Source organism: Buteo buteo, chromosome 20, assembly GCF_964188355.1.
Source record: "Buteo buteo chromosome 20, bButBut1.hap1.1, whole genome shotgun sequence".
In the NCBI taxonomy this organism is placed as follows: domain Eukaryota; kingdom Metazoa; phylum Chordata; class Aves; order Accipitriformes; family Accipitridae; genus Buteo; species Buteo buteo.
This window is the reverse complement of record NC_134190.1, coordinates 5,552,235-5,577,054: the sequence shown is the minus strand read 5'-3', so window position 1 is coordinate 5,577,054 and position 24,820 is coordinate 5,552,235. Positions and strand designations below refer to the sequence as shown.

Below are 24,820 nucleotides of genomic sequence, written 5' to 3'. Positions count from 1 at the left end.
AATTACACCCTTTTGCAAGAGCCTGCTGGCTAATAGCAGAAACAAAACAATAGAAATGAGGCAGACCAGTGAGAGGAAGCAAACATAAATCTAAGATGCTGAATCCTAGGGAGACAAGAGTAGCTTCCATTATGAATAATTCCATGTCTCTTAATTTATTTCCTGTCTACATCCCCCAGCACTTCTATTATTCTATAGGGCAGCCTATTACTGATTTAGACCGATAGTAGACTTCCCAAGATGTTTGTTCTTCAATCAGTTTTACATGCAGAACAGTTGAGAGGTTGTGGACACTAAAGGGAAACAAACGGCAATGTTAATTTCAGTATTTCTTCATTTGTAAATCAAACTTTGTTTTGCATGAGTCTCTTTATATTTGTTTTTTTGCCAACACAATAACATACTATTTAAACGTGCATTTTAAGTGACTATGATTTGAGTGCAAATGTTGTCCCAATGAGTTCTGGATATAAAGTGGAGAGCTAAATGATAGAGCCTCATTTTGGAAAGTCTATTGTATTTAGTTCTGGCTTAGTAAATGAAGCAATAGCTCACAAAGTGTTCACAAGCTTTAGAAAAACGGATCTGTATGTAGCTAGTAGGATTACTGATAGGTTTTCAGACAATGTTATGGGTCATAATACAACTGTTTCAAAGTCCAGGTTTGATTTTTGCTGCTTAGACTAATTTTGAAAAAAGGGTGCTGTTAGGAATACTTGTTGTACAGGAGTCCTGAAGTAACATAATCTCATCCCTTCTGAATGTCATAGAAAATTGGTTCCTGTCTTTTTTCTTCCCTAAATAACTTTTGGTTTCCTGGTAACTCTTAGGCTTATTCTTTTAATCACTTCACAGCATGTAGAGCTGATGGGTAGGGGTCTAGAATATTTCCCCACAGGCATTTTCACAGGGCAGCTGTTGATCATGTGAACATATTCATGTTTCCTTCACAGCTGACACCCTGCAAATGTCTGACGTGCCTGGAGATGGTAAACATGTAGGAGATTTCTTCTTATAGGGATGGCATGTCAATTTTCTAAGAGGAGAGGGAATTTGAAGTGAAAATAAGTTTCTAAAATTGCATTAAGACAATGCAGACTATCAATGAATGAGAAGAAAGTGTGTCATGCTGGAGTATGGATCTAGGAATCCAGATATCAGAAAAACAAATAAATTTCTTTATTTCTATTCCCTTACAAGTAAAGGCTTTCAGAGCAAAAAAGCTAAACGTTTCCACAGATTTTAGATTTTTAGCTTGTCTCCCCTCACTTTTTTGTAAGAGATTTTCCTTAGCTGCCTCTTTAAAACTCTCTTTTGCTGTGAAGTTTATTAAAATTTTGACAGCTGTCAGACTAGGGATGTGCTGAGAATGCTGCCTATCACACTGACCAACTGTGTCACTGCTTCTTTGTTCTTCCATCTGACTGTCTTTTTCCGTTTATCATTTTTTATCCCACTCTTATACTATAAGTGCCTTTGACACAAGTAACGTTTTTGCAAGGTGTCTCGTATAGCGTTTAGACAATTGCTCCTGGTGTATGTCATCCACTTGTGTTTTGTTCTGTTTATTTGGTTCCCTTTTCTAGCTGAAAAACTCCTACCAGGTGAAAAAAGATCAACTCCCTGTTATACCAAATGCAGGAAATCTCATATGAATGCAATTATTATTTTGACAAGAGTCTAAAATGTTTAAAGAAGAATCTCCAAGGCATTAACTTCTGTCAGTGCTTGCTTCTACACTAAAGCAGAACTCATGCCTTTATGCAAGGATTGAATAACCCAGTCAACTAATTAACTATACCTTCTGTCATTTTTTTGAACCCTTTTATTTGAGAGTGCATGAATGTTTCCCTCTGTAACCTAGTGAACCTAATATAAGACAGTGAATTGTCATTTGAGCTAATCTAACCGTATTCTTTTCTCTGTTTAAGGAAATAATAAGGCTACAAGGACACATTTATTGCATATCAAATTATTCAGTCTTTTGTGTTCAGTGAAGCTCATTTAAACAAAAATCTGATAAAGGGATAAATATGTAATGATGAGTAAAATAATGCATACTGGGTATAGATGACATATCTAATTCTAATGTTAATGGACTTAGTACCAGAAGATAGACATTTATGCTTCTGTATTCTACATTGCATAAATCACCTGACTGAGTATGTTAGGCTTATATGCCAGCAAAGTGCGCAGCTGTGTTTAAGGTTAACCCTTAGAACACATATTTGTTCCCACAATCTTCTTTTCTTCTGGTAGTGCATGCTCCATAACTACCTCTGAAGTGCTGATCTTTCTCAATTTTTTTTTCAACTGGAAGGACCCAGTCTACTGTTGGCTTTCTGCTTGCCTACCACCTTGCTGAAGTCCATCCTTCTTGGTACTTCTCACACCAGTCCTCTCCAGCTGCTCCAGGCTGTGAGCCAACAGACTGCTTTGTAATCACACCATCTACCTCCTTGGATCGTGAAGATACCCCATCTTTCATACTACTGCTCTGTGGATGAATCCTTATCCTGTCCTAATGAGGTTATTAAAGATGAGGCGAGCATTAATATCTGGGAAAAGTAGTTTCTGGAGTTGTAACAAGGCACAAAGATACATGGACAGATGGATTGCCTCTCCAGTGGATGTCTTGTCCTCAGAGCTATTGTCTTGGAAATATCAATTACTTGATATTTCAAGTAATATTTCCCAATTTCCTAGATATATTCTATTTGTCAGACATAGCCCAGCTACAGAATGGCCAGTTTCTAAGCACTCAGCTATGCTGTAGGCCTCTCAATCTGTAGGGAAATGGATTTTCACCATTTGCAAAAGTTCATATTTTGCTAAATTATTTAAAAACCAAAACAAACCCACAAACAAACACCACCACCAGCACTCCCAGTTCCCACCACCTTTCAGTATTAGAAACAAAGCAAAACTCTTCTCTTATACCATGACAGATTTTACATTTCTTTCTTGCAGGTTGCATTTTTAAAGAGGGAGGGAAAGGAATGGAAGAGAGGTGTCAGTCTCTGAATAACACGTCCTTTTTTTCCTATGTAATAGTTCTTCAAGAATGAACAGATAAATTTTATCAAGTCACTATGAAGCAGAAAGAAAAACTGCGAAGTAGCTCTGTGGAATATTAATAGTGATTGTATTTGTTCATTTTGTTTTGTTTTTTTTAAATAACAGCATGTTAGAAGTAAAAAAAAAAAAAAAGACTTAAGTCTACTGTAAATACTAACATGTTTGGACTGATCTGTCTGTTGCTTGGCAGAGTGTTAAAATCTACTACAGGAACAATTACTCCCAGTATAATTTGGTGCTTCACTGTGAAACAGGTACATATCTTATATATTTTTATAAGAAAATACATATTTATTTAAGAAAACATATTTGTACCTCCTTATATATATTTTAAGGCATGAGACCTAGTCTTACTCACATAAACCCTTGTTTGTGTGTCCAATCCCATCTTTCTTAAATCATGTCATAGCATTGAGAGAAAAACTATGTGTATATGACTGAGAGTTTGGAGGCTTGGTCAAGTTAGCAAGAATAAGACAGTTTAACATTGTGCATTAATGAAATAGAATGAAAATAAATGTCAGCTGAAAGCAAGTCCCACCCACACACCAGTGCAGCAAAGTGAATAAAGCAGAGAGGACAGCAGTGACTACAATGACATCCAGCAAGACATTAAGGGTTCACACACATTCTGTCTCCAGGCAGTCATTTGATAACACTGTGATCCAGGAACATAGCCATTCCTTTCTGTACATTACCATAGCATGATCTAGTAAGCTTTAAAAGCAGTTCTTTTGTGATTATTTTTGTCCACTTCTTACTTTGTGTTCTATTTTGTGTCAACAAGGATAGCACATTTTATACAGATTCATCAGGGAAAAGATTTTTTTTTTTTTTTTTTTTTTTGGTTGTTCAGGACTTTTTCTGTTCACAGTAACAGGACTTCTAGGTTTGTGTCTGCATGAGATGAACTGCATTTTGCATCATTGTCTTCACCTTCATATTTGGGGTTGTTACCTTCACCTTCCCCTGTTACTAGCCCCAAGGCACACGTTATCTCATATCCACACGCATTCTGTCATGTCTCATTCTTTGACTGAATAAAACCCATGTTTGGAAGATGGGAAATGAAGGGCTGGATTGAATTCTGTAGATATGCATGGAGGAGGCACTCTTCATGCAGATTTCCCCCTTCCTGTATCCAGGTGGTTGTTGCAGAAAGTAGCTGCCTTGATTTTTTCCATCTTTCTTTTGTGGAAACCATATGGGGCTTTGTGCAAGTCTGTGTTAATACATCACCTCTTGTATGTAATACCATATTCAGCTCCAACTTTATGGGAGCAGGTTATATCTACCACAGCAGGCATGGCGTGGATTCAGCAACAGGACACTACAAAGCAGCTTGGATGGACTTCGGTTGGGTACTCCAAAATCAGCAACGCTGTAAGAGGTGGGACTTTGGCTCCAAAACTTCTCTGTCTTCCCTCTGGGGATACTGTGGTGAGAATTCGCTGCACTCTGGAAGAATTTGTATGAATCTTAGTGCATAGTGCTTTTCTTTACTTGTCTTCTATTTGGAAAAGGCCACGAAACCCTTCTAATGAAATGAGTGCGTATCAGTATTTTCACAAAAAGGCATTTCTAGAAGAGGTGTGTTTATCATTGGAACTACTGGTTAGGAAACCTTTTCAATATCTATTAGCAAGGATACAGACAGATTTAGACTCAAGAACTGAATTTTCACAATTTGAACCTTGAGTATGTTGATTAAAATTTATTTCAATATAAAAGATCTCTGTAGGGACCTACCCTCAAGGACTGTGTTTTTCAAGGCGTGATTTGCATATCATCTAAAACTGTCTTTGCTGGCTTTTACTTGAAAGAATGAGTATCTTTGCACTGTAGTTTCATACTTCCTGGCAATTTTATAAACTGCTCTTCTATGGCAAGTTAATGTCATTACCACTAGCCCAAAGGAGTTCCACGAGGTGAATGAGGCTAATCCTATATTAGCATCTAGTCTGAGTATCAAGATGGAGGATGATCTCAGTGCAGAACCTGATATAGGTAATATGTTCAGTCCTAGTGAAGCACATACAACAGATTTCTTTGTGACTTTGCTGTGAACCTTCAGTGAAGCCAGACAATCTTTCGGTTATCTGTAGAGTGCATTGAGAGATAGAATATTAATTATTCTGAGGGGGGAATTCTGCTCCGCACTTTACTCAATTCTGCACTGACAAAGTATATATGGCTTTCCTTTCATGAATCACCTACTCTGTATTATGCCAATTTTCACTTAGCAGATGGTGGTCTGGTCTCTACTTTATGCTGAATCCTGTGACCCAGTTAGCTGATACAAGGCAACTGGGGATGCAAAGAGCAAAACTTTCCTTATTTCTGTTTTCAGGTAAGTCAGGTCAGTGCTACTGCCAATAATATTCCCTTCGGTATTTTTTATACACATGAATATCATGTACCTATGTTGGTGTTCTTTGGGGATTAAAATATAGTATTGATTGTTTATACCATATTGCATTAGCCATTTCACTGAAGTCAATAGGAGTATCCACACAAGGAAGGAATGTAGGTCTGAGCCTTTGATTCCTGTAGCATGCTTCTTTAACCAAACAAAAATATTACTCTGTGTTTGGATTATGTTCAGTTGCAGCTGAGAGATGATTGTTTGTCTTTCAGATTCCACTCACATGACTATCTTTTCATAACTGATATATGATAATTTATACTACATGCTCTCAGGACTATGTCATGTGAAAAGTAATATTTAGATAGCCAAATATCTGACACAAAAAGTATATGTCTATCACACACACACATGCTTAAAAGTCCAAGAAATCACATCTCCCAAGTTGCTCATATCTTTCGCTTTCACTGTTTGTGTTGGTTTTCTTTCAGTAAATACAACTGCAGATCTTTGGCCTGTGCCACATGTCAAATAAGGATAAGAACCCTCTATATGGAAGTCAGTTTTCAAATGTAAATGGAGCAGATATGTAAATCTCAACGGTTTCCCTATATAATATAGATCTTTAAACTGCCAGATTACGCAGGTGTATGTGCAAGGGGTAACTTGTACATGCAAGAACCCATTTATGGTGATTAAACAATTTGTATGTGGAAAATAAAATATGTTTAGAGCATGCACTTTGGCATGTACACACTTTGCCGGAATAATTGATGGAATGAATATTGAATACCTCATCTAAGGACATGAAAACACAGAACTGCCTAAAGTCACTAAAAAAGGAGCAGAGAACAAAGGATTTCTGTATTTTTTCCCCTTACAATATTTTCTAGATTCTGAGTATCTTATTCTGTGTGCTGTCTTGCTTAAACCCAATGTAATGATAGGAAAGCTTGAGTATTCTTTTTTTTTTTTTTTTTTATTACTTTGCAATTGCTGGGGAAATTGTAAGTAGCTAGAGTTTAGATTTGGAAGTATTTAACCACTCCATTTCCATCTGAATTAACATATAATACAATCTTTAATTCTGTATTTATCACAGGAAATTTTTTGCTTGAAAGATAGACGTCTGGGAATATGTTGATTGTCCTGTGCCATAATATCACTTCTGAAAGGAGTATTAGAGTTCAGTGGGACTGTTTTTAATCTTTGCTATAATAGTAAATACTGAATGTCAGATCTTTTCAAAGATCCAAATTGGAAATGTGTTTTATCTTGCTAAAATGAGTGGAAGCTCCACACATGTATGTACGAAAGTGGGGAATTGTTACCCAAATATACATTGCAATGATAATTGGAAAGGATTAATTTACTTCATGTGGCTTTGAGGGAGATGAATAGTCTGCTGTGTTCCCAGGAAACAGAGAGTTCGGAATTCTTTACTTTTGCTGGTGAAGAATTGTCTGCAAAGTCATGCAATAGAATTTCTTTCAAGTGTCAAAGTGGAATAGGTTATACATGTGTATGTTTATGTGTTTATATATACACCAGGATTTAGAAGACTGTGTCAATAGCATTATCCCCTTTTAGGGTTGGTTTAGAAGTGTGATAGCAGGTACAGTTTGAGGCAGAGAAGCTCTGACTGAGAGGCTTTTTTCAGTCCTGGGTGGGAAGCTGGTTAATCAAGCTCTTGTACTACTCATCTGCTCCCATAGTTTTACCTGAGTTGCATTTTCCTTGCTTAGCCTCCCCCTTCTTATGCAGTCTCTGGCTCAGCAGTCTAACTTTGACCTCTTTGACCTTGCCCGTTTCCTTTCTGCTGCATGGCGGTTCAATAAAGGTACTGTGCAAGCAATCTCCTTTCTAGCATATTACCAGCTGCGCAGAAGCTGACATGAACCTTCTAGGAAAGCTGAGATGTGGTATAATATCCAAATTCACCTGCAGTCAGCAATTTTAAGGTGTTATCTCTGAAAAGCAGAGGGGATTGAGTGGATGTGCCATGAAATAATTAATGGAATATCCACTTTAATGCTCTCCTAAGAATGAAGTCATGTTCTGCAGAAATCCAGTCCAGCATGTGTGCTAACACAGCAGCATTTGGGTCAGCTGGACCTCCCATGATGTGAGACTCTGCAGTCTCTGTGGTCTGCTGTAGGTGTCTCTGGGCTAGTCCCCCCTCAACAAAGAGGTTCTCTAGAAACAAAATCTCCAGGAGCTGTATTTAGACATATAGCTTCAAGGGGGAATGAGTCCCAGTATCCCATTAGGAAACTGTTCAGCTCTACGGTTGCAAGAGTATCCAATGGTGTGGGAACATCTGCTGCACCAGTTGGTAGTAAGGTACCAGCATTCAACTTTTACAGATGCAGATCAGAAGTCTGTGTTTCTCCCTTCATCACAGCTGCATGGAAAGCTGCTTGAATGTAGAGAGTAGGTTGCTTGTCAGCTGGTATGGTGAGCCATAGAGTCAGACTCAGCTGCAGACTCAAGAAACTGTGAAACAGATGAGTTTTATAAGGTATATAATTTTGTAAAGCGTAAAAAACCACTGACAGCTACCCAAGAGTGGCTATAGGGCTGTAGAAGAAAGTCTTTCCACCTATGAAACACCTATAAAACATCAGTAGGTAATTTATAATATTCTTCAGTGGGAAAAGATAGTTGGGATAGGACCTACAATGCTTAATGCTGTCATATAAAAGATAGTCTGTTTTAGTTGTGCAGATGTCATCTTAGTCAATGGATCTGTGTATTGCAAGTCAATGGTCTTGAGCTCAAAGCTCAAGAATCAAAAAAATTGTATCTTTTCACTCATTTGAACACAGAAGGTTAGACAGCTAATTTTGAGGAAATACAGGTAACTTTGTGCAGAAAACCTTAGGTGACACAAAGCCTACACTTGTTCACAAAAATGGTTTCACGGAGGATGAGAAACGCTTCAGATCCTCAGAAATCAAATTTACCAAGCGCTAGTCAGATGCCAGGCCTGTGTTTTACTGTGCCATCAGCAAGTCAGACTATTTATTCTGTGGAAAACTGACTGCTGCCTCTTGTTCAAAGCAGGGGCTGTACCCGTTCCTTCGCTCCTGTGGCAGCTCCCAGTCTTCTCCTCCGAGCGCCGCTTTCTGAGTCTGGACCTCCTACATTTCCATGTTTGTCAGCAACGCGCATGACTAAAATGGTATTTTCATATTTCAGTGCAGTCGAGGCCCCTTAAAGCAGAGGGTTGCAAGTGTGAAAGAGAGATATGTTGTTCCCTAATGGCTTATTACCATGCCATTTGCAATTCAGATCAGTTCTAAATTGACTGAAATTTTTAAACACATAGCAGGCAGTTTAAACTAATGATTGTCTGGAGGTTCACATCTGACATGAACTAAGCTTCTGTTCAAAACAAATTGCAAATAATTCCTCCCTTAGAGTCAAAATGTCACTTTTTACACTGCGCGTTGTTGCCAGATTTTGTCAGTTACATCAAAAAAAAAAAAAAACCACCCCACACCAAAAACCACAAAAAACCTGCTACCCGCTGGAAGTTCTGAATTAGAAAGCGGAATGACACCGTGGTTGTTCCCCCCCTCCTTATTTACAATATATATGCATGCCTGGCTCTCTGTAGCCTGATGAAAAATCCTTTCCCCCCGCCCCGCTCCCCGAAACCCCTCAGTCTGCACTCAAGGCCCCATGGCAGTGGTAGGCCCGAGTTGCCTAGCAACCCCCAGCAGGCAGTGGGGCCTAATCGCTAAACCCCCTTCAAATCGGGTATTTTGCCTTTTTCCCCCCTTCCCTGTCGCTGGCGTGGCAGGGGAACCTGCACAACCGTGGTCCTGACAGTCAGGGTGTCACGGGTGGCTGTGGCGTGTCGGAGGGATGGTGAGCACCACGCAGGTTAGGCGCCGTGGGCCCTGACGCGCCATGTTGGGCCTTGCCGAGTGTTGTGCTCTTCGGTGAACGATGGCCGCTGCTGGCGCAGAGCTGCCTTTTCTTCTGGTTGTGGAGGTGTAGTAAAATGGGCTTATTGCTTCATCGTTTCCATTTTTCAGCACCCTGTCTTGTAACGGCTGCTTAAAGAAGTAATTCAGAGTTTGGGTTCAATTCTGTCAGGATTTCAAAGTCCATAGGTTTGATAAAAAGGGAAGCTCTTTAAAAATATCCAGTGGGGTGGAAAGGGTGTGTTTGATATGTGATTGAAATTGGGTTTGCCTTGAAAGGAATAACCCATCTGAGGGAACTCGCTGGAGAAATCTTGATAACTTAGAACCACTGATAACTAATTGTGAATAGGGAGGTATTTGCTAATTTCTAAAGGGAATGAGCTTATGTAAAGAGAAAATAAATGAGTTTCCTTTGATGTAATCCTTGCATATTTCTGCTTTGTAGGTGCTGGCCACAAGGATAAGGTTTGGGATGGCCTCTCCTTTTTACCCACGGTGTTATTGGATCAGATATCTTTGTTAGATGTTACTTGAAGGAGCGTGTTACTTAACTGACTGATGGCTATCTCTGGACTCAAAAAAAGATTATTTTTCAAAAATTATCACAAAGAACCCTCTTATGTTCATCAAGCTACTTGTTCAGTTGCTATTTATGTTTACATCTTGAACTGTGTATTGACATACTTCATACAACATTGCATTTCTCAAAAGCTTTTGCATAGCACACTGTCATACTTACTGGTTTTTTTTACATTTCTTAAGCTGTTCCTAACTTTGTGATCTTTTGGGGAATATCTACTTGCTTGTAAATAAGTCTAGGAAAGATGTGCATATATATTACATTTTCCTTATGCCTTCAATATGTACAACTGAAACGTGACATACTTTGTATTTTACAAAAAACAACAACAAAAGCCTCAGCTTACTGATTATGGATATGGATTAATATAAAATAAGTTCCTGCTTTCAAAGCAGTGTTATGAGTGCCACCTCTTTCCACTATATAAATATATTATGTTGAAGACTAAGTTTAAATAGTTTGCCCTGGCTACAATTAAATATACATAAAAGCAGTCTTCCTGATTGATTTTAAGGTTAGAAGTCAATCAAAACCATCTTTCATCTGTGAAAGATGAAAAACTATTTTTCATCTTTTGATTTACTGGAGGGAAGGGATGCTGTCCAGAGGGACCTTGACAGGCTTGAGGAATGGGCCTATGCCAACCTCATGAGGTTCAACAAGACCAAGTGCAAGGTCCTGCACCTGGGTCAGGGTAATCCCCAGCATCCATCCAGACTGGGGGATGAATGGATTGAGGGCAGCCCTGCAAAGAAGGACTTGGGGATACTGGTGGTTGAAAAATTGGATGTGGGCTGGACTTGCAGCCCAGAAAACCAATCACACACTCTCCACAAACACCATAGCTATCTGTATCCTGGGCCACATAAAAAGAAACGTGACCAGCAGGTCGAGGAAGGTAATTCTGCCCCTCTACTCTGCTCTCGTGAGACCCCACCTGAAGTACTATGTCCAGTTCTGGGGTGTCCAGCACAAGAAAGACACGGACCTGTTAGAGCAGGTCCAGAGGAGGGCCACAAAAATGATCGGAGGGCTGGAATGAAGACAGGCTGAGAGACTTGGGGCTGTTCAGCCTGGAGAAGAGAAGGCTCCAGGGACACTTATTGCAGCCTTTCAGTATGTAAAGGGGAAGTCTTGTCCTGTAGTGACAAGGAGCAACAGTTTTAAACTGAAAGAGGGTAGATTTAGACTGGACAAAAGGAAGAAATTTTTTACAATGAGGGTGGTGAGATACTGGAACAGGTTGCCCAGAGAAGTTGTGGATGCCCCATCATCACAAGCATTCAAGGTCAGGTTGGACAGGGCTTTGATCAACCTAATCTAGTGAATGATGTCCCAGCCCATTGCAGGGAGGTTGGACTAGATGATATTTAAAGGTCCCTTCCAACCTAAACCGTTCTATGGTTCTATGATTCAGTGCATGCTTTGGAGGAGAGCATGTGGTGTTTCTTGACCATTTCTCTGAAATGTGTTGTGCATGTTCGTGTCTGTAGCACTATCATTCTACAGCTTCTGTCTGCTGTTCTGCTCCCAGTCAGATTTATGCCAAGACAATAGATATATAATATTACCCTTAATTTAGGCTAAGACAGAATTCATAAATTCAATTCATATTCTTTGATAAAGAGGCTATACCAGGAAGAGGCTATACCAGGTATGTCATGCTTTGATACTAAGGTGATGTTCATGATAAAAATAATTACACAGGTAATTTTCCCTCTTACAGCAGTAGTGAACCTTTTTTTTTTCTCTTTTTTTTTTGTTATGACATGCATAAGGAGGGTTTTCTAGGGTGCAGAAAACAACTTTTGCAGAACAGTGGTACTATCTACCACTGTATTAAAAGCTTCAAGATTTGTTTTTGTATGAGTCTTTCTGTCTTATATTCACCTAAACCTTACTTTCACTTAGATGAAATCTCAAGTGAAAATAAAAATAAATGGGTATTCTCAACTTCTTGCAAACCATTTCTGATGCTTTTGCTTTACATTTTTCATGGTGCCATCCATCAGAAACTAATCTCTCAATAAACTCAGGCTGTGCATTGCACTTTCTTCTTTCACATGGCCCTTGAGAGACCCTGAGAGAATTTTCTAATACGATGAAGTATTTTCTAGTACAAGATGATAAAGAACAGAATCTTTTTTGTTTTCTCACTTTGATGCAACAGGGACACAGAAGAACAGATTCCTTGCAAATAATACAAAAGCCACTTTAAAGAATTACTGAGCTGCTTATTGCATTAGCTTCGCCATGAGGACCCATGGTCTCTATTGCATGGGTCTTATGAAGATACCATGCAAATCAAATTAATTCAGGTAGCTTTTGTCATATTAAATTATATTACATGTGCTGTAGGTCCAGGATGTTGGAACATCCAAAAGGCTCTGAGGCTTTAGTTAGGCTTGGATAATCATCAAAAGGCTTGGAAACTTTTCTGAGTTATATGAACTATTTTTGTCTGTGAAATCAGGCTGGAAATCTCCCAAGAATGGCTCCTGGGGAAGATTATTGTTATTTCAATCATCTGGCTAAAGAAAGGGCCTATTGTCACGTATGATTATTGGCCTAATCCTGCAAACCACGCACAGTGCTTTCAAACATGACGTCAGTAAAGGTAAGCACAATAATGTCTATATATGTTTCAGGAATTATTTCTACCTTAGCAATAGAGTGAAAAGAATGACACAGAGACCAGCTATGTTATATATCATGCCTTGCATTCTTCTGATTCCTACTTGTTTGAATTACAAGTAAACAGAGCGGGACCTTGCTGCGAAGGGACCCTTTTTTTTGTTCTGTGTTAGTGTACAGTAATGGCGACTTGGTTGATGAGTGTGGGTCTAGTAATTCTGATAATACTGTAAAAAATATAATATTCTTCATTAACTTCTGACTTATCTGACTCTGAAAGCTGGAGGTTGGTTGTCAGCTTGATAGTGAAAGAAACACCATCAGTAAATGGGAGTATTTTTAGAGTTAGTCATTTAGTGCACAAACTAATTCCTATTCATTGAGTGCACATGCAAGTTATGTATTTTGTATTCTGCAAACTCCTTTGCAACATGTGGTATATGGTAAAAATGATACGACTTTTATAGCTTCTCTGATATGCTAGAGTGAGTGCTCTTAGCATTTTTGATGACTCACACTGTCACTCATGTGAGTTAATAAGTGATTTGAACTCTTCAGTGTAATGAACCCTGTAATTTATTAAAAAGGGAAAAGTGTTCCCATAATTTGTGTGGTGATGTTGACAGAAAAAGTGAATTTTTGAGGGACTACTACTATTAAATACTGTTGGTAAATACTATTCATTCTTACGCTTGGCAAAGCACTTTCTGGTGGCAGACTGGATAAAATGTAAAGAGGTGCTTGTTGTAGAAGTATTCTTTAACTAATTTTGACTAGTGTCTATGCCATCATTTTTTAAATGGTTGTGAAATATAGGAATTCCCAGTAAAGGCCTCTGTCCAAGACACATCCTTAGGACTTTTAGTGAGGCTTAGTGTCCATAGTAAATAGGAAATGAACAGTCATCTATCTATACATCAGTACTTCTTGAGCCAGAGACCAAGTGTTTCTGTGATCTGTAAGTTCTTTCTATAACCTCCTTTCACTTAGTTTGTTACCACTCGCACTGTGTACTGAGGAAGAAAAATATGATGTGGACTGACCAATGCTGATATAAAATGTTACCACTCAATGAAAGAACTTGAGAACTCCTTCATGAGGAAAGGAACAAAAAGTGGTTATATCCTGCAATTCTCTTTTGGATGCATGAATTAGAAGGCAGTATGCCATGACAACTTTTCTTCTCCAACACCCAGAATGTTAGCATGAGATTCTAGTGCTTCTTGGATGATTAAAAGAGCATAAACATAGTGGTATGAAAGAGAATTAGTAACAAAGTAAGCAACAGGGTTTGTTTTTTCCCTCAATGCACAATAAAATTATAGATTGAAAGGTGGGTTCTGTGTTTTCCTTTAAATTGGCATTGGGTTTTCTTTGTGTTCCACAGAATCTGTCCATGGGACCTTAAAAAACAAACAAACAAACAAACAAAAAAATCAAAGAAAATGGGAGAAGTCTCTGAACCTTTTTTTCACCAAAGATCAGGAGAGTTTGTACTGTTTTCACCTGCATGGAAAAAAGATATCATCCAGAGGACAAGGCACCATTACTCATCTGTTTTCATTTCCTCTCATAGTTGAACACATGAAAGGAAATGAAAAATCACTATGGGAAACTGTACATTTTTTAAATGTTCAATTATGGGGGGGATATATCTAAATATAGCCTTAAATTCCCAATGATAGTAGATATTGTTGAAAGGTTATCTGATAGTCGTTGAGTTGTTTGGGGGAAAAAAGTTGGAAAACCACAGCTGACATTCCTACTGTTTTCCAAGACTGACTTTCATTTGAATTTAGCTTCATTCCTAAAGATGGATACAAGCATAAGGCACTTAAAAATGTATCATTATGTTTTAAAACTAGTTCTTAATCTCTTTTTAACATTTAATATAAACCTATGGATAGTCAGTTTTAAATTTCAATTGAACTGAACTTTGAGGCTCAGCTTTAGTCTTCAAGATTTACCGAAGTAATTTGCAGGCACAAGTTGTTAAGACCTTGAGCTAGAAATAGTCATATATGTAAATAGCTTTACAGATCAGTAAACCCAGTAATTTCAGTGGGAATGTGTATGCCTGTGATGTTATTCCCATGCATGATTGTAGTATTTGATTTCTATAGTGTATGGATATATACATAAGTATGATTGTTGAGTTTACATCTCTGACATAATTTGTTGTTTGTATACATTTCCTTTATAATAAGCAGACTCAGTTTAAAATGTAGCCCTCAGATAATTTCTGTTGTTCAGAAATTAAACTTAGAAGATACATGTGGTTTCTACACTGTATCCCTTGTTATTAGAATTGTGGATTGCCTTTGAAAGAATATTGTGAAGGTAAACTGTATTGTACAGATAACTTGGCAAGTCATAGTCTTTTTTTTTTTTTTTTTTTTTCCTGCTAGAAGTTAAACCATTGGAGGCTTTTTGTAGGATCTCAAAAGAAAAGAAAAAAAAAAGGATAGTAGAGAGATTATCACATTACTATTTAAGCAGCTGATTCCAAATTACATACACTGTAAGTAAAATCTTCCCTTATTGGCTTTAAAATCATCCTCAGAATTATTTCTGTTTGCTCCTGGTTGGATATAGTCCTAGAGTGTAGACACAAGTCATGAATAGCAAGTTAGATTCTTATTTTGCATATCTCTATTACTCTGTTTTGTTCAGAGATAAATGCTTTTAGTGATAAATTGGTTTGAACGTCATGCCATTTAGATTTTGTGTCACAAGGTCTTATCTTAAATTTAGTTCCATCTATGGAAGAGTGAATATTATTTTCAAAGGGAGTAGAACAGAGCCTATATTTCAGCCATGTGGACCTTTCCTTTGCATTCCTGTCACTAAGCAATCTTAAACGAACAGAAGCAGAGAAACCAGCAGAGATTTCAATATGGCCAATTTGCGTATTGAATAAATAATTAGAAAACTAGCCATTTTGAATACTGGAAACCTGAAGCAGCCCCAAGTTAATACACTTGGAAAAAAACTCTTATTAATATCAGTTTCTTTCATTTAGAAAGAACATGCTTGTTCTAAATACAGTTTCGTATAAAACCAGAGATTGGCTATGTAACTTTTTATTGGACAAAAGACAATAGTTGCTCAGGTCTTATGAACATGCACTTATTAACAAAATATTAGTGAGGTAAGAATGTATTGTTCCTATTAGAAACTGAAAAAAGGAGAATTGCCAATTGGCCTATATTGTGGCTTGAACATTCAGAGTCTGAAGGCATTGTTGGTGCCAGGGCACTTGACAATGAAGGTGTAGCTTTGAATGTGCTCATGAGCTTTGACGTCTTTCTGTCTCTGTGACAGCTGTGATGACTCAGAATATTAACCAGATCACTTTTAAATACCTCTTTAGCTAAACAGCTGCAAACCAGATAGCTTTTCAGTTGTTTAGAATCTTTTTTTGTCATTCTCTTCTATCTTTCTTTATGAAATTAAAAACTCATAATTGTACTAAAACAGGCTATAATAAAGCCAGAGCATGCAAGTTTTAAACAATTGTTTTAGCACTGTAATTTCTAAGCAGTTACTGAAAGTCATTGTTTTAGATCTAGTCATGTAAGTGTAAAATTATGAATGTCTGCCCTATTAATCAAGTTGCTTTTGAATTCTAAAGAGATTTTGAGGTAGGAGTTTACTCAGCTAGACATAATCGTTTTTCCAGCTCAATACAGAGCAGTCCCATTATTCATGTTTTCTTTTGAATAAGAACTCACACTGTAATTCTAAGCACTTGTGATAATTACAAAGGATATTTTTTCTTTTTTCCCTTTAAAATGGTTTTTTTCCCATTGGCATTATAACAGAAAATAGAATATTATGATCAGATTAAATTCTAGTCTAGGCACTTGCATTTTGCCTGGCAAATTTTACCCATTTTCTTTCTTGACTGTGGTGTTGTGCAGCTGTGTGTTGTTAAACCGCTGTTGCATATGCCCCATGTTTTGTGCATTTCAGAGCTTATGAAAGATGTCAGTTATGACTGCCTAAAAAGGAATTTGTTTGCTCTACAGGTGATTATATATATATATATATTGAAAATGGGCTTAGTATATACTTATCCAGATAAAGCTTGAGGCAATCAATAATTGAAAACATGAAGAGATTAAAAGGCCATTATATATATACATAATTAGAAATGCAACTATCATTACATCCTTATAGAGATGGCTAAAATGAGACCTTTCTAGCAGTTGGTATTATCTAATCTCTTACATAAATACCTATTATGGCTGTGCTTGTTCTGTTATGGTAATGAGAGGCTTAAGCCCTCAAACCCATCTTCTCTGGTGCTTCACTCTTCCTCCAAGCTGGCTCAACTCTGGAGCAATGCAGCAGGCTTGTCTAGTGGGATGCCAAAACCATGAGGAGCCAATTTGAATTTAAGCTCCTTTTTGCTGAAGCTGTGTGATGAAGCCAAGGCCAAGTTTGTTTATGGCTTACAAAGACAGTATATAGATACGGTCAATGGCTCCAGCAGCTATTTGGCTTCTGACTTGCTGTGTGACTGTAAGCCAGATTTTTTCAAAAGTAGTCAATTGTTTTGGTCTCTCCAATTTTCCAATGTTTAACTGTAGTGTTCTGAAATGAGTGCCCTAAGAACTTTGACTGTGACTAAACCCAAAGTGAATGGAGACATTTTGGGTTTAGGATAGCAGACACCTTAGCTTGGCTAGTGCCTTTTTATAGCTTGAAAGTTTTCTAAGCAACTGCAACCACCACATCACTTATGAGGAATGTGAAAGGTAGGTGGATATGATATGGATCCCCAGCATTTCCTATTGGGACCTACTGAAATTTATTGGTTCCTTTGCCCTCAGACAGTCACCTCAAACATAATGAACCTTCCTTTGGAAATGCCTCTTCTCCAAATAGTCAGTAGAGATGTAGATATACCTGGATCTCTGTCCTTAAAATTCCTGATGTGTTTTCTCTCTCCATGGACTGCATGGGGAATCAATGGCTATGTTAGCCAGGATGGATTTCATACCTTTCTCTCCCCTACTCAGACAGTTTTTGTACAGAGTAAAAGCATCAATCCAAGTAAATTGGATTTCAGAGCATACTTTTAGTTTAGGGTAGTTTAGTGTAATAGGTGGTTAATCTGCTTTTTGACGTCCTTACTTCCCCCCCCCCCCTTTTTTTTTTTGGAGGGGCGTTAAAGAGTAATGGAAGTAAAATATCCTGTCATCAGTAACTGGAGACTGAGGTTCAAAAAGAGATACTACTGCTAAAGGTATAAATCATACCAGCTATTTTTCATTCACTGATACCACTCAGTGTTATGTGCTATTTGATTTAATAACATTTTTATTTGTATCTGCATGATCTGGTTATCACTGAAATGCTACTAGATGAGGAGATTAGACAGAAAAGTGTATTATTGTCATACAAGTAATTTATAACATATTAAAACACCAAGATAAATGGTGCTAATAGTTGCAGCCAGAATTCACACAAACATGCCTGAAAGTTACTGATGATTCTGATACTGTACAGTGTGACTTTTCATAATGCTTTCAATGAGAAGTGGCAAAGCAACAAGAACACCATGATGAATGATTTCAGTAACTGCTTAGGCCCACGAGTACTTAACAATTGCTATCGTGGATTAGGCGGCATTTCAGAAGCTTGAGATAGTTGTCAATTTTGTGGGAATCTCGGCGGAGGCAATGCAGCAGGTTGTAAAAGGCAAAGAGTCTGGAGTCCTCGTCAGCAAGTCGCAGGGATGGAAGGCCTTCCCACTGAGAGTAAATTTCATTTCCGATCTCACCAGAATGAACCTAAAGTTACAAAATGATACTGTAGTAAATGATAGTGAATCTGACTGGATGTAGAACAGAGCATTGAAAATACTGGCCTTGAGGAATGCTGGTTGCTTGTGTATGGCTTGTAAGGTGTTTCCTGTTATGGTTCCCACTATTTTGTATAATGTTCTATATCTTCATGCAGATTTTGAATGGATTTGTCAGATTTTTCAGTTTATTTCCCTAAAATATGTAAAAAGCTTAACTGTGTCAGTAGTGTTTTAAGAGAACTGGTGTGTTAACCAATGTCCAGTGGAATCTGACTTTGCAGAGAAATCAAATCTTCCTTCATGAATGGACTCATCAGTGACATCTCTTTTCGGTTCCCTCCACCTTGAAATCTTTGTTAGCACTTGTTCCTAGAACTTCTTTTTGTGTATCTCCACCTTTGTCTCTGCCCATCTCTTAGGTGATGTCTCTGATACAGGCAACTTCAAGACCATATTACCAGACAAATCTCTCAACAGTATATCTTCAGATGTATTGTACCTCAGATTCCATATAAAAAAAAAAAAATAAAAAAAATGCTGAGTGATACAGTGACCTCTAATGTTAGAAAGCTACACGTAGGAACTGAAGTAGTGAGTTGGTGTCTGAGGTGAAGATTGGTTTAGGTCTCCTTGTTTGAAAGAGGCAATCATTAATTTTCTTATATCACAGAAATCTACCTTTCATAGCTGGAAGTCTGTGCCTATTGGTGCTTGTGCATCTTCCTTATTTCCCACCATTTGTACTTTGTAAAAGCACATAGGAGAGTATCTGTGGAGCCTCTATCACTCAGTTTAAGTAACAGGCAAAAAAAAGATAGACCTACTATCACTCAGAAACGTCATTTGACTCTAATGAATTTGTCAGTCTTGTCTTCAACCTCCTTCTGTAAATAATGTGAATGAAAAGGTGGAGACAGGGTAACTGTAGCAGCACCTGACTTCTACTGTTATCTTGGATTCTTGCCTGCACCCCTTTTTACATGTGGATATGGGATAGAGTTGTATTTGATTACACCAATAAATGCATTTGTGGCCTGGATGGGCTAAGGTTTCTGAGTAAAGAGACACCTAACTGAAAGAAAGACCATGAGTGACCCCATGGAAGATGGTAGGTACAGTGATGGTGGCACTCTTAATGCTGTTCAACTGTTCAGAGCCTAAGAAAGCCAGTAAAATCAGAACCTCTTTTTAACATCTAGCTCACTGACAGAATGATATATTCAGGGACTAACAGAGGCCCCTTTAAAAATAAACAAGCTAGAGCTGATTTTATTCAGGAAAGCTTTCAATCAATTACTGATAAAAAGAGGTATTCGAGTATGGGTTTTGTCAGGCAACAGCCTTGTTGTCTAACCTTACAAGTGTGGGGGGAACCAAGTCAGAGCCAGAGTTCAGAGGAACCAGTAAGGTGCGAAAAGAGTGAAAGATACCATGATTACTTTGCTGTATGCCACATCATTGCAATAGCCCAGACTTCCAGAGCAGTTTTGAACACAGTATCTGTTTCTGAAAACTATACACAATACCTGTATGTATACAGATGTGTATAAACTTGCTAAACCATACATACAAATATGTGCATGGGAAAAAACAGATACATCCTTAAAAAATCAGGCTTGCAAATTCAGAATACCCAAAGGTAGAATGACAGTTACCAGTTCTGATGATTACACCTTCCCTCGAAGCAGGACTGGGAGTAGGCTGGATTATGCTATGCTAGTCATATTACATTGTCTTTAGAAATTGCAAGATAGCAGAAGAAAAGAAAGCTGAAAGAAGAAAACTGAAAAGTTCTCAGATTCAGCTGTTTTGGCTCCCATTTTTCCTTCACATCTACCGTTTCCTTTCCTATTCCAGGTAGGGAGGGCCTGTCACTGTATGCGTCTTCCTTACAGCAACAGGCTGGAAGGATGTTAAGGACCTAATACTACTTACCCGCCCAACTATTTTCTCCATTCCTTCTAGAAGCCGCTTGTTTTGTTCTTCAATCTCTACAGCCTTCCAGAGGATGGTGTCTGGAGCTTCTTTGATTCTTTGTACTTCAGAGGCCAGATGGATGAGGGGATCATTCCAGGAGCGCAGCACTCCCAGTATTAAATTCAGTAGGTCTTCATGCTGCTCACCCACATTAAGAAAAGGCAGTTAAAATAGGAAGGCTAAATGCTGGCAGCATTAGGAGACCTTTAGAGCAATAACCTCAGACATAGTGATTTGGGAACTTACTCCAGGACCTACCACTGAATGTGCCCTATAGCCCTGTCTTAGATACCTCTGTGCAATTGCATTTTTGAAGTTTGTCATTGTTGTCATCATGTTTTACAATATTAGCACAAGCAGTTACAGTATTGTAATGGAAAATATCATTAAACCTTCTCCACATTAAAAACTAGCAAGCATAACTGTGTTTCATCTCTGTGAAAAAAACAGAACTCCTTATATGATTTTTTGATTACCATTTTAAAATCCAATGTGGTTTTTTTTTTTAAAGTTTAGTATTGAATGGAAGGTGCACATTATGGTAAACCACTAAATAGCTTTTATTGCCTCTACGTAACTCATCTGTTCTCCCCTTTGAACAATGGTTCTTCCAGCAACAGCTCTCTGGTTTTAAAAATTGTCCTTTCTTGTGGGCAATAAAAATTCATAAAGTTTATGGTTATGGTAGTATTCAACCATTTCTTCTTTGCTAGATGCACTGGATCTGAACACAACCAGACTTGTTATGTACCCAGGGCTGTGAACTCTATTGCTCCCAATAGAGGTTCTGAATGACATACTGAGAAGATGGAGATACTGGGATTGCAAGGATATCAACAGCATGAACCTGATAAAGATTTCTCCCTGGCAACTCACCATTCATACACCTGTGCTTATTTTTTTCTCCAGAGTATTTTCAAATTGTATCTGTGAGCATAGGCTGAACAAGACTGTCTTCATCTTCCCTTAAGTTTATAATTATTAAATCGACATATGTAGCATGTTTCTCTTTACAAGTATTTTACAGTATTTTGCACTAGAGTCTTTGTATTTGGATAATGATGTGACCACTTTTGCCTACTGGTAATAGCAAGAATATCTATTCAGCATTTGTTTAGTAATGTCAGTGTTTTCAGGTACTGGAAAACTATTTACCTCTGCTGACATACGGTATTGACTATATAGCCAATGTATTTTTATGTTTGTTAATCTAATAATTGTCTATAAGGTGTTTTAAGATAATGTTCAGAGGCTGTAGTATTCTCGGTGCTGTACAAGCATGGTTACTGGCATTGCTCCATGAGGTTATATTGCAATTGGAAATAAGATGAATTGGAAATAAGCAATGACTGAATGTAACATACAGGAAAAGGAAGGGAAGATGAAAGCTTCTGGTACTTATATATTCTGTATAGTCTGTAACTTAGTATCAGCAAATGTAAAATCAACTTTTCTTGGTTTTTTGGTGCTTTCCTCTTCCTGGATTTTTAATTCCGATGGAGCTGATTTCTCTCTCTGCCTGCTGCCTCTATTCCTTAGTGCTCCCTCTTCCCCCCCTCCCCCTGCTCTATCTCACACTGAATGACATTAGAAATGGGACTTACATGAATCTGCTGAGCTTGCTCCTTATCTTCAGGAGTGGTTAAGGAGGAAGTGTGGCAGCCATTAACAGCTTTTGGAATAAAACCCCGGCCCTGAGCATAGCGTTCATCCTGCAGATCACCAAGGGCAGGCATTATTGAAATGGGTAAGTGAAGAAGAGCTTCAATTCAAATACTGTATTAACTAATTGTTGTTCCATTGCTTTTATCACTGCTTTTATGCTGTAAAGGTCTAAAGTTTCTAGTGAGTCTTTAGAGTGAAACTGGCACCCAGCAAGCACTAACTTGTTCTACAGATAAAGAATGATGGGAAAATGATTTCTTTTAATAGAAGCTTTGGGGATCTTAGCAATGGTCGGCACTATACACAGATTGGGTCACCATTGGGACTATCACTGTCCGCGCAGCAGTCATTTTTGTTTACTTATTGAAGGACTTCATATGTTAACATATGTTTGTGCTTAAAAAGTATTAAATTGCATTTTTGTATTTTCTCGCTCTCAGCAAAAGGCAGGTTACTTACAAATTCATTGAATATTTCTGAAGAGAGGAAGTGGATGTAGTGTGAAAGTTTAACTGCTCGGTCAAAAAGTTCCCCAAGGGAAACTTGGCAATTGACAGATCCATTGGGGCAGATTGGCAAGGAGGTCACTCCTTCCTTTGTCAGGAGCATGTTGGACACCAGAAGGACCACCAGCAACAAACCTGTTCAGGTTTAAAAAAAAAAGGCAAAATGGAATCACTTTGACTTGTCTGTGCATTTAGAAGTAGCTGTCAGAGCCAGCTGCTGGACGATTTTGACTGTGCTGTCACATGGCTCAGAGTATCCCCTGTACTGGCTGCCGAAAATCAATGGAGGAGGGAAGCACTGTAATTCTGTTATCCTTGCTCCCCTCCGCCATCCTGACTGTATAGCGGAGCTTGCTACAGAGTTTGAGGAGACAAGGTAATCTGTGCTGCAGTGTACACTGTATTCTGAAGTCTCTTACTATTGTGCCTGACTTTATTACATAGTGATAAATGGACAAAAAAAATCAAACTTCTTCACAGTGCAAATATAGATACATAATTATATTTGCACAGATATATAAGTTTAGAAAATAGATTGGTCTTTTATTTTTTTTCTTTTTCTTTCTCCTCCTCGTCCCAGAGGTCCTTTTCTTCTTTGCAAACATTTGGAGTTTAAATTAATTTTGTGGGAGAGTAGTTAGGTCACTCTCTTAAGGTTTTGATTGTCCTGGGAGTTCCTTCAGAAGATTTCCAGCAGCTGTGCTGCTTTGCTGTTTAGAGTTTAACCCTAAACTGCCTACTGCTAAGAAATCAGAGAGAACTTTTGTCTTTTCTCCTGAGTTTCTGAAACTGATATAGAAGACTTCTCATTATCTAAACCACAAACCCTCATCTGTTTAAAACTTTTAATATTAACTTAAGAGAGTCAAGTTTTCTATTCAGTGAAATGAACAAAAATATGCACAGAAAAACAATGGAAAAAATTCAATGCAAATATTTGGTAAATGAACGTACTTATTCAAAGAACACTGTTCTGTGCTCTGAGAGTTTTAGTTCTAGAAATTGGCCTGCTACCTGTATTGGTTCACTAGACTTATTTTAAATGCTAAATTTAAGTGTACCCCATAAATCAGCAGAGCTGTCCCTAATGTTATCATGTGATAAGTTTCTTTCTAGCTCTAAATTCAAGAAAAGTGTATATATACAATAGTGAAGTAAGTCTTCCTCCTCCCCCATGAACACAGTACGTGCCCCATGCTGTGGTTGGGAAAGTACTCTGGGGAATAATTCTATGAATAAGAAAACCTGAGACTTGTTGGCTTGGAAAGTTGAAGATAGTTATGAAAACACTTCAAAATTACTACATCACTTCTAGACTTGTGGATAATGACTTTTAGTCATTGCCTTTGGAGTGGTGTAGTAAAGCAGTCTGGATCCAGTGGTTCATGTACAGGTGTCACATCCCTCAAGCCAATTTTCTGTGACACTGCCCAATGCAAAGGTAGTGTTAGGAGACAAAAGACTGAATAAAAAAGGGATCAAGCTGCCTTCTAATTCCAAGCTTTGGACACTAAACATTTGAGGTGGATGCAGGTTTCACCATTATTGGAAGACCAGGTGGCTGGAAGACCTCAGTTTCTAGAGCTGTTACATTTCAGTTACTTCCTAATTCAATCTACATTTAAAGAAATATAAAAGTTATCAGCACGTGAATGGCAAAAGTCTTACCTTTCAGTGAAGCCCCCTTCTTGCTTATGGTAGGCATCCTGTATGATGACTTGCCCTACCAGAAAGAAGTCTGAATACTTGCTCGTATTCTCTCCACATGCCACTTTTATATACACCATCCAGGGTCCGTTTTGCATACATTCAGCAGGTCATGGAGTTTACCTCGATAATTACAAACATCAAATTGCCTTTCTTCCACATTCATATTCAGTATTTTTTGGTATTTTATTTTTAACTGTGAGAGGGAATTTCATTAACAAGTTCAGCTGTGGGATCCTAAGTATGGTTGGATGAGGAGAGTACCAAAATTTTGCCCTGAATGAGGTGCGAATGCCATTGATCCTAGAAAGCTCCAGTTGCCATTTCTAAGACAGGTATTCTCAGTGTTTCTAGCCTGCTGTCCCCACTCCCCACAACTGTCTTCTCATCCTTCCTTGTTTCTTCAGCCATCCAAGCTTGCTTATGTTAAAATTCTGGCTATTTGTGGGAGGCAAACAATATTTTATGATGTTCACGGTGAGAGAAACAGCATAAATTGTCCAGAGAAAGGGGAGGGAGGCTTCTGGAAAGACAGGTTGCTATCTGTAAATTTAT

At 38.1% G+C, this 24,820-nt stretch overlaps 1 protein-coding gene across 1 annotated transcript; it reads right to left on the bottom strand.

The window, feature by feature from the left end:
• Positions 1–18,204: 18,204 nt before the first annotated feature.
• PRL (prolactin) lies at positions 18,205–24,263 on the bottom strand. Its single transcript, XM_075052152.1, has 5 exons — positions 24,227–24,263; positions 22,512–22,693; positions 21,992–22,099; positions 20,346–20,525; positions 18,205–18,396 (listed from the first exon to the last, which is right to left on the bottom strand). Exons 1-5 carry the CDS (start codon positions 24,261–24,263, stop codon positions 18,205–18,207), a joined length of 699 nt encoding a protein of 232 aa, XP_074908253.1.
• Between the last annotated feature and the right edge of the window lie 557 nt (positions 24,264–24,820).

Bases quoted from the DNA above. Each gene is read 5' to 3' on its own strand.
- PRL (XM_075052152.1), bottom strand. From the start codon at position 24,263: ATGCCTACCATAAGCAAGAAGGGGGCTTCACTGAAAG. The intron at 20,526-21,991 runs GTAAGTCCCATT...GTGGGTGAGCAG, and splicing joins AGCAAGCTCAGCAGATTCAT to CATGAAGACCTACTGAATTT. The intron at 18,397-20,345 runs GTAAGTAGTATT...TTGTAACTTTAG, and splicing joins TGGAGAAAATAGTTGGGCGG to GTTCATTCTGGTGAGATCGG.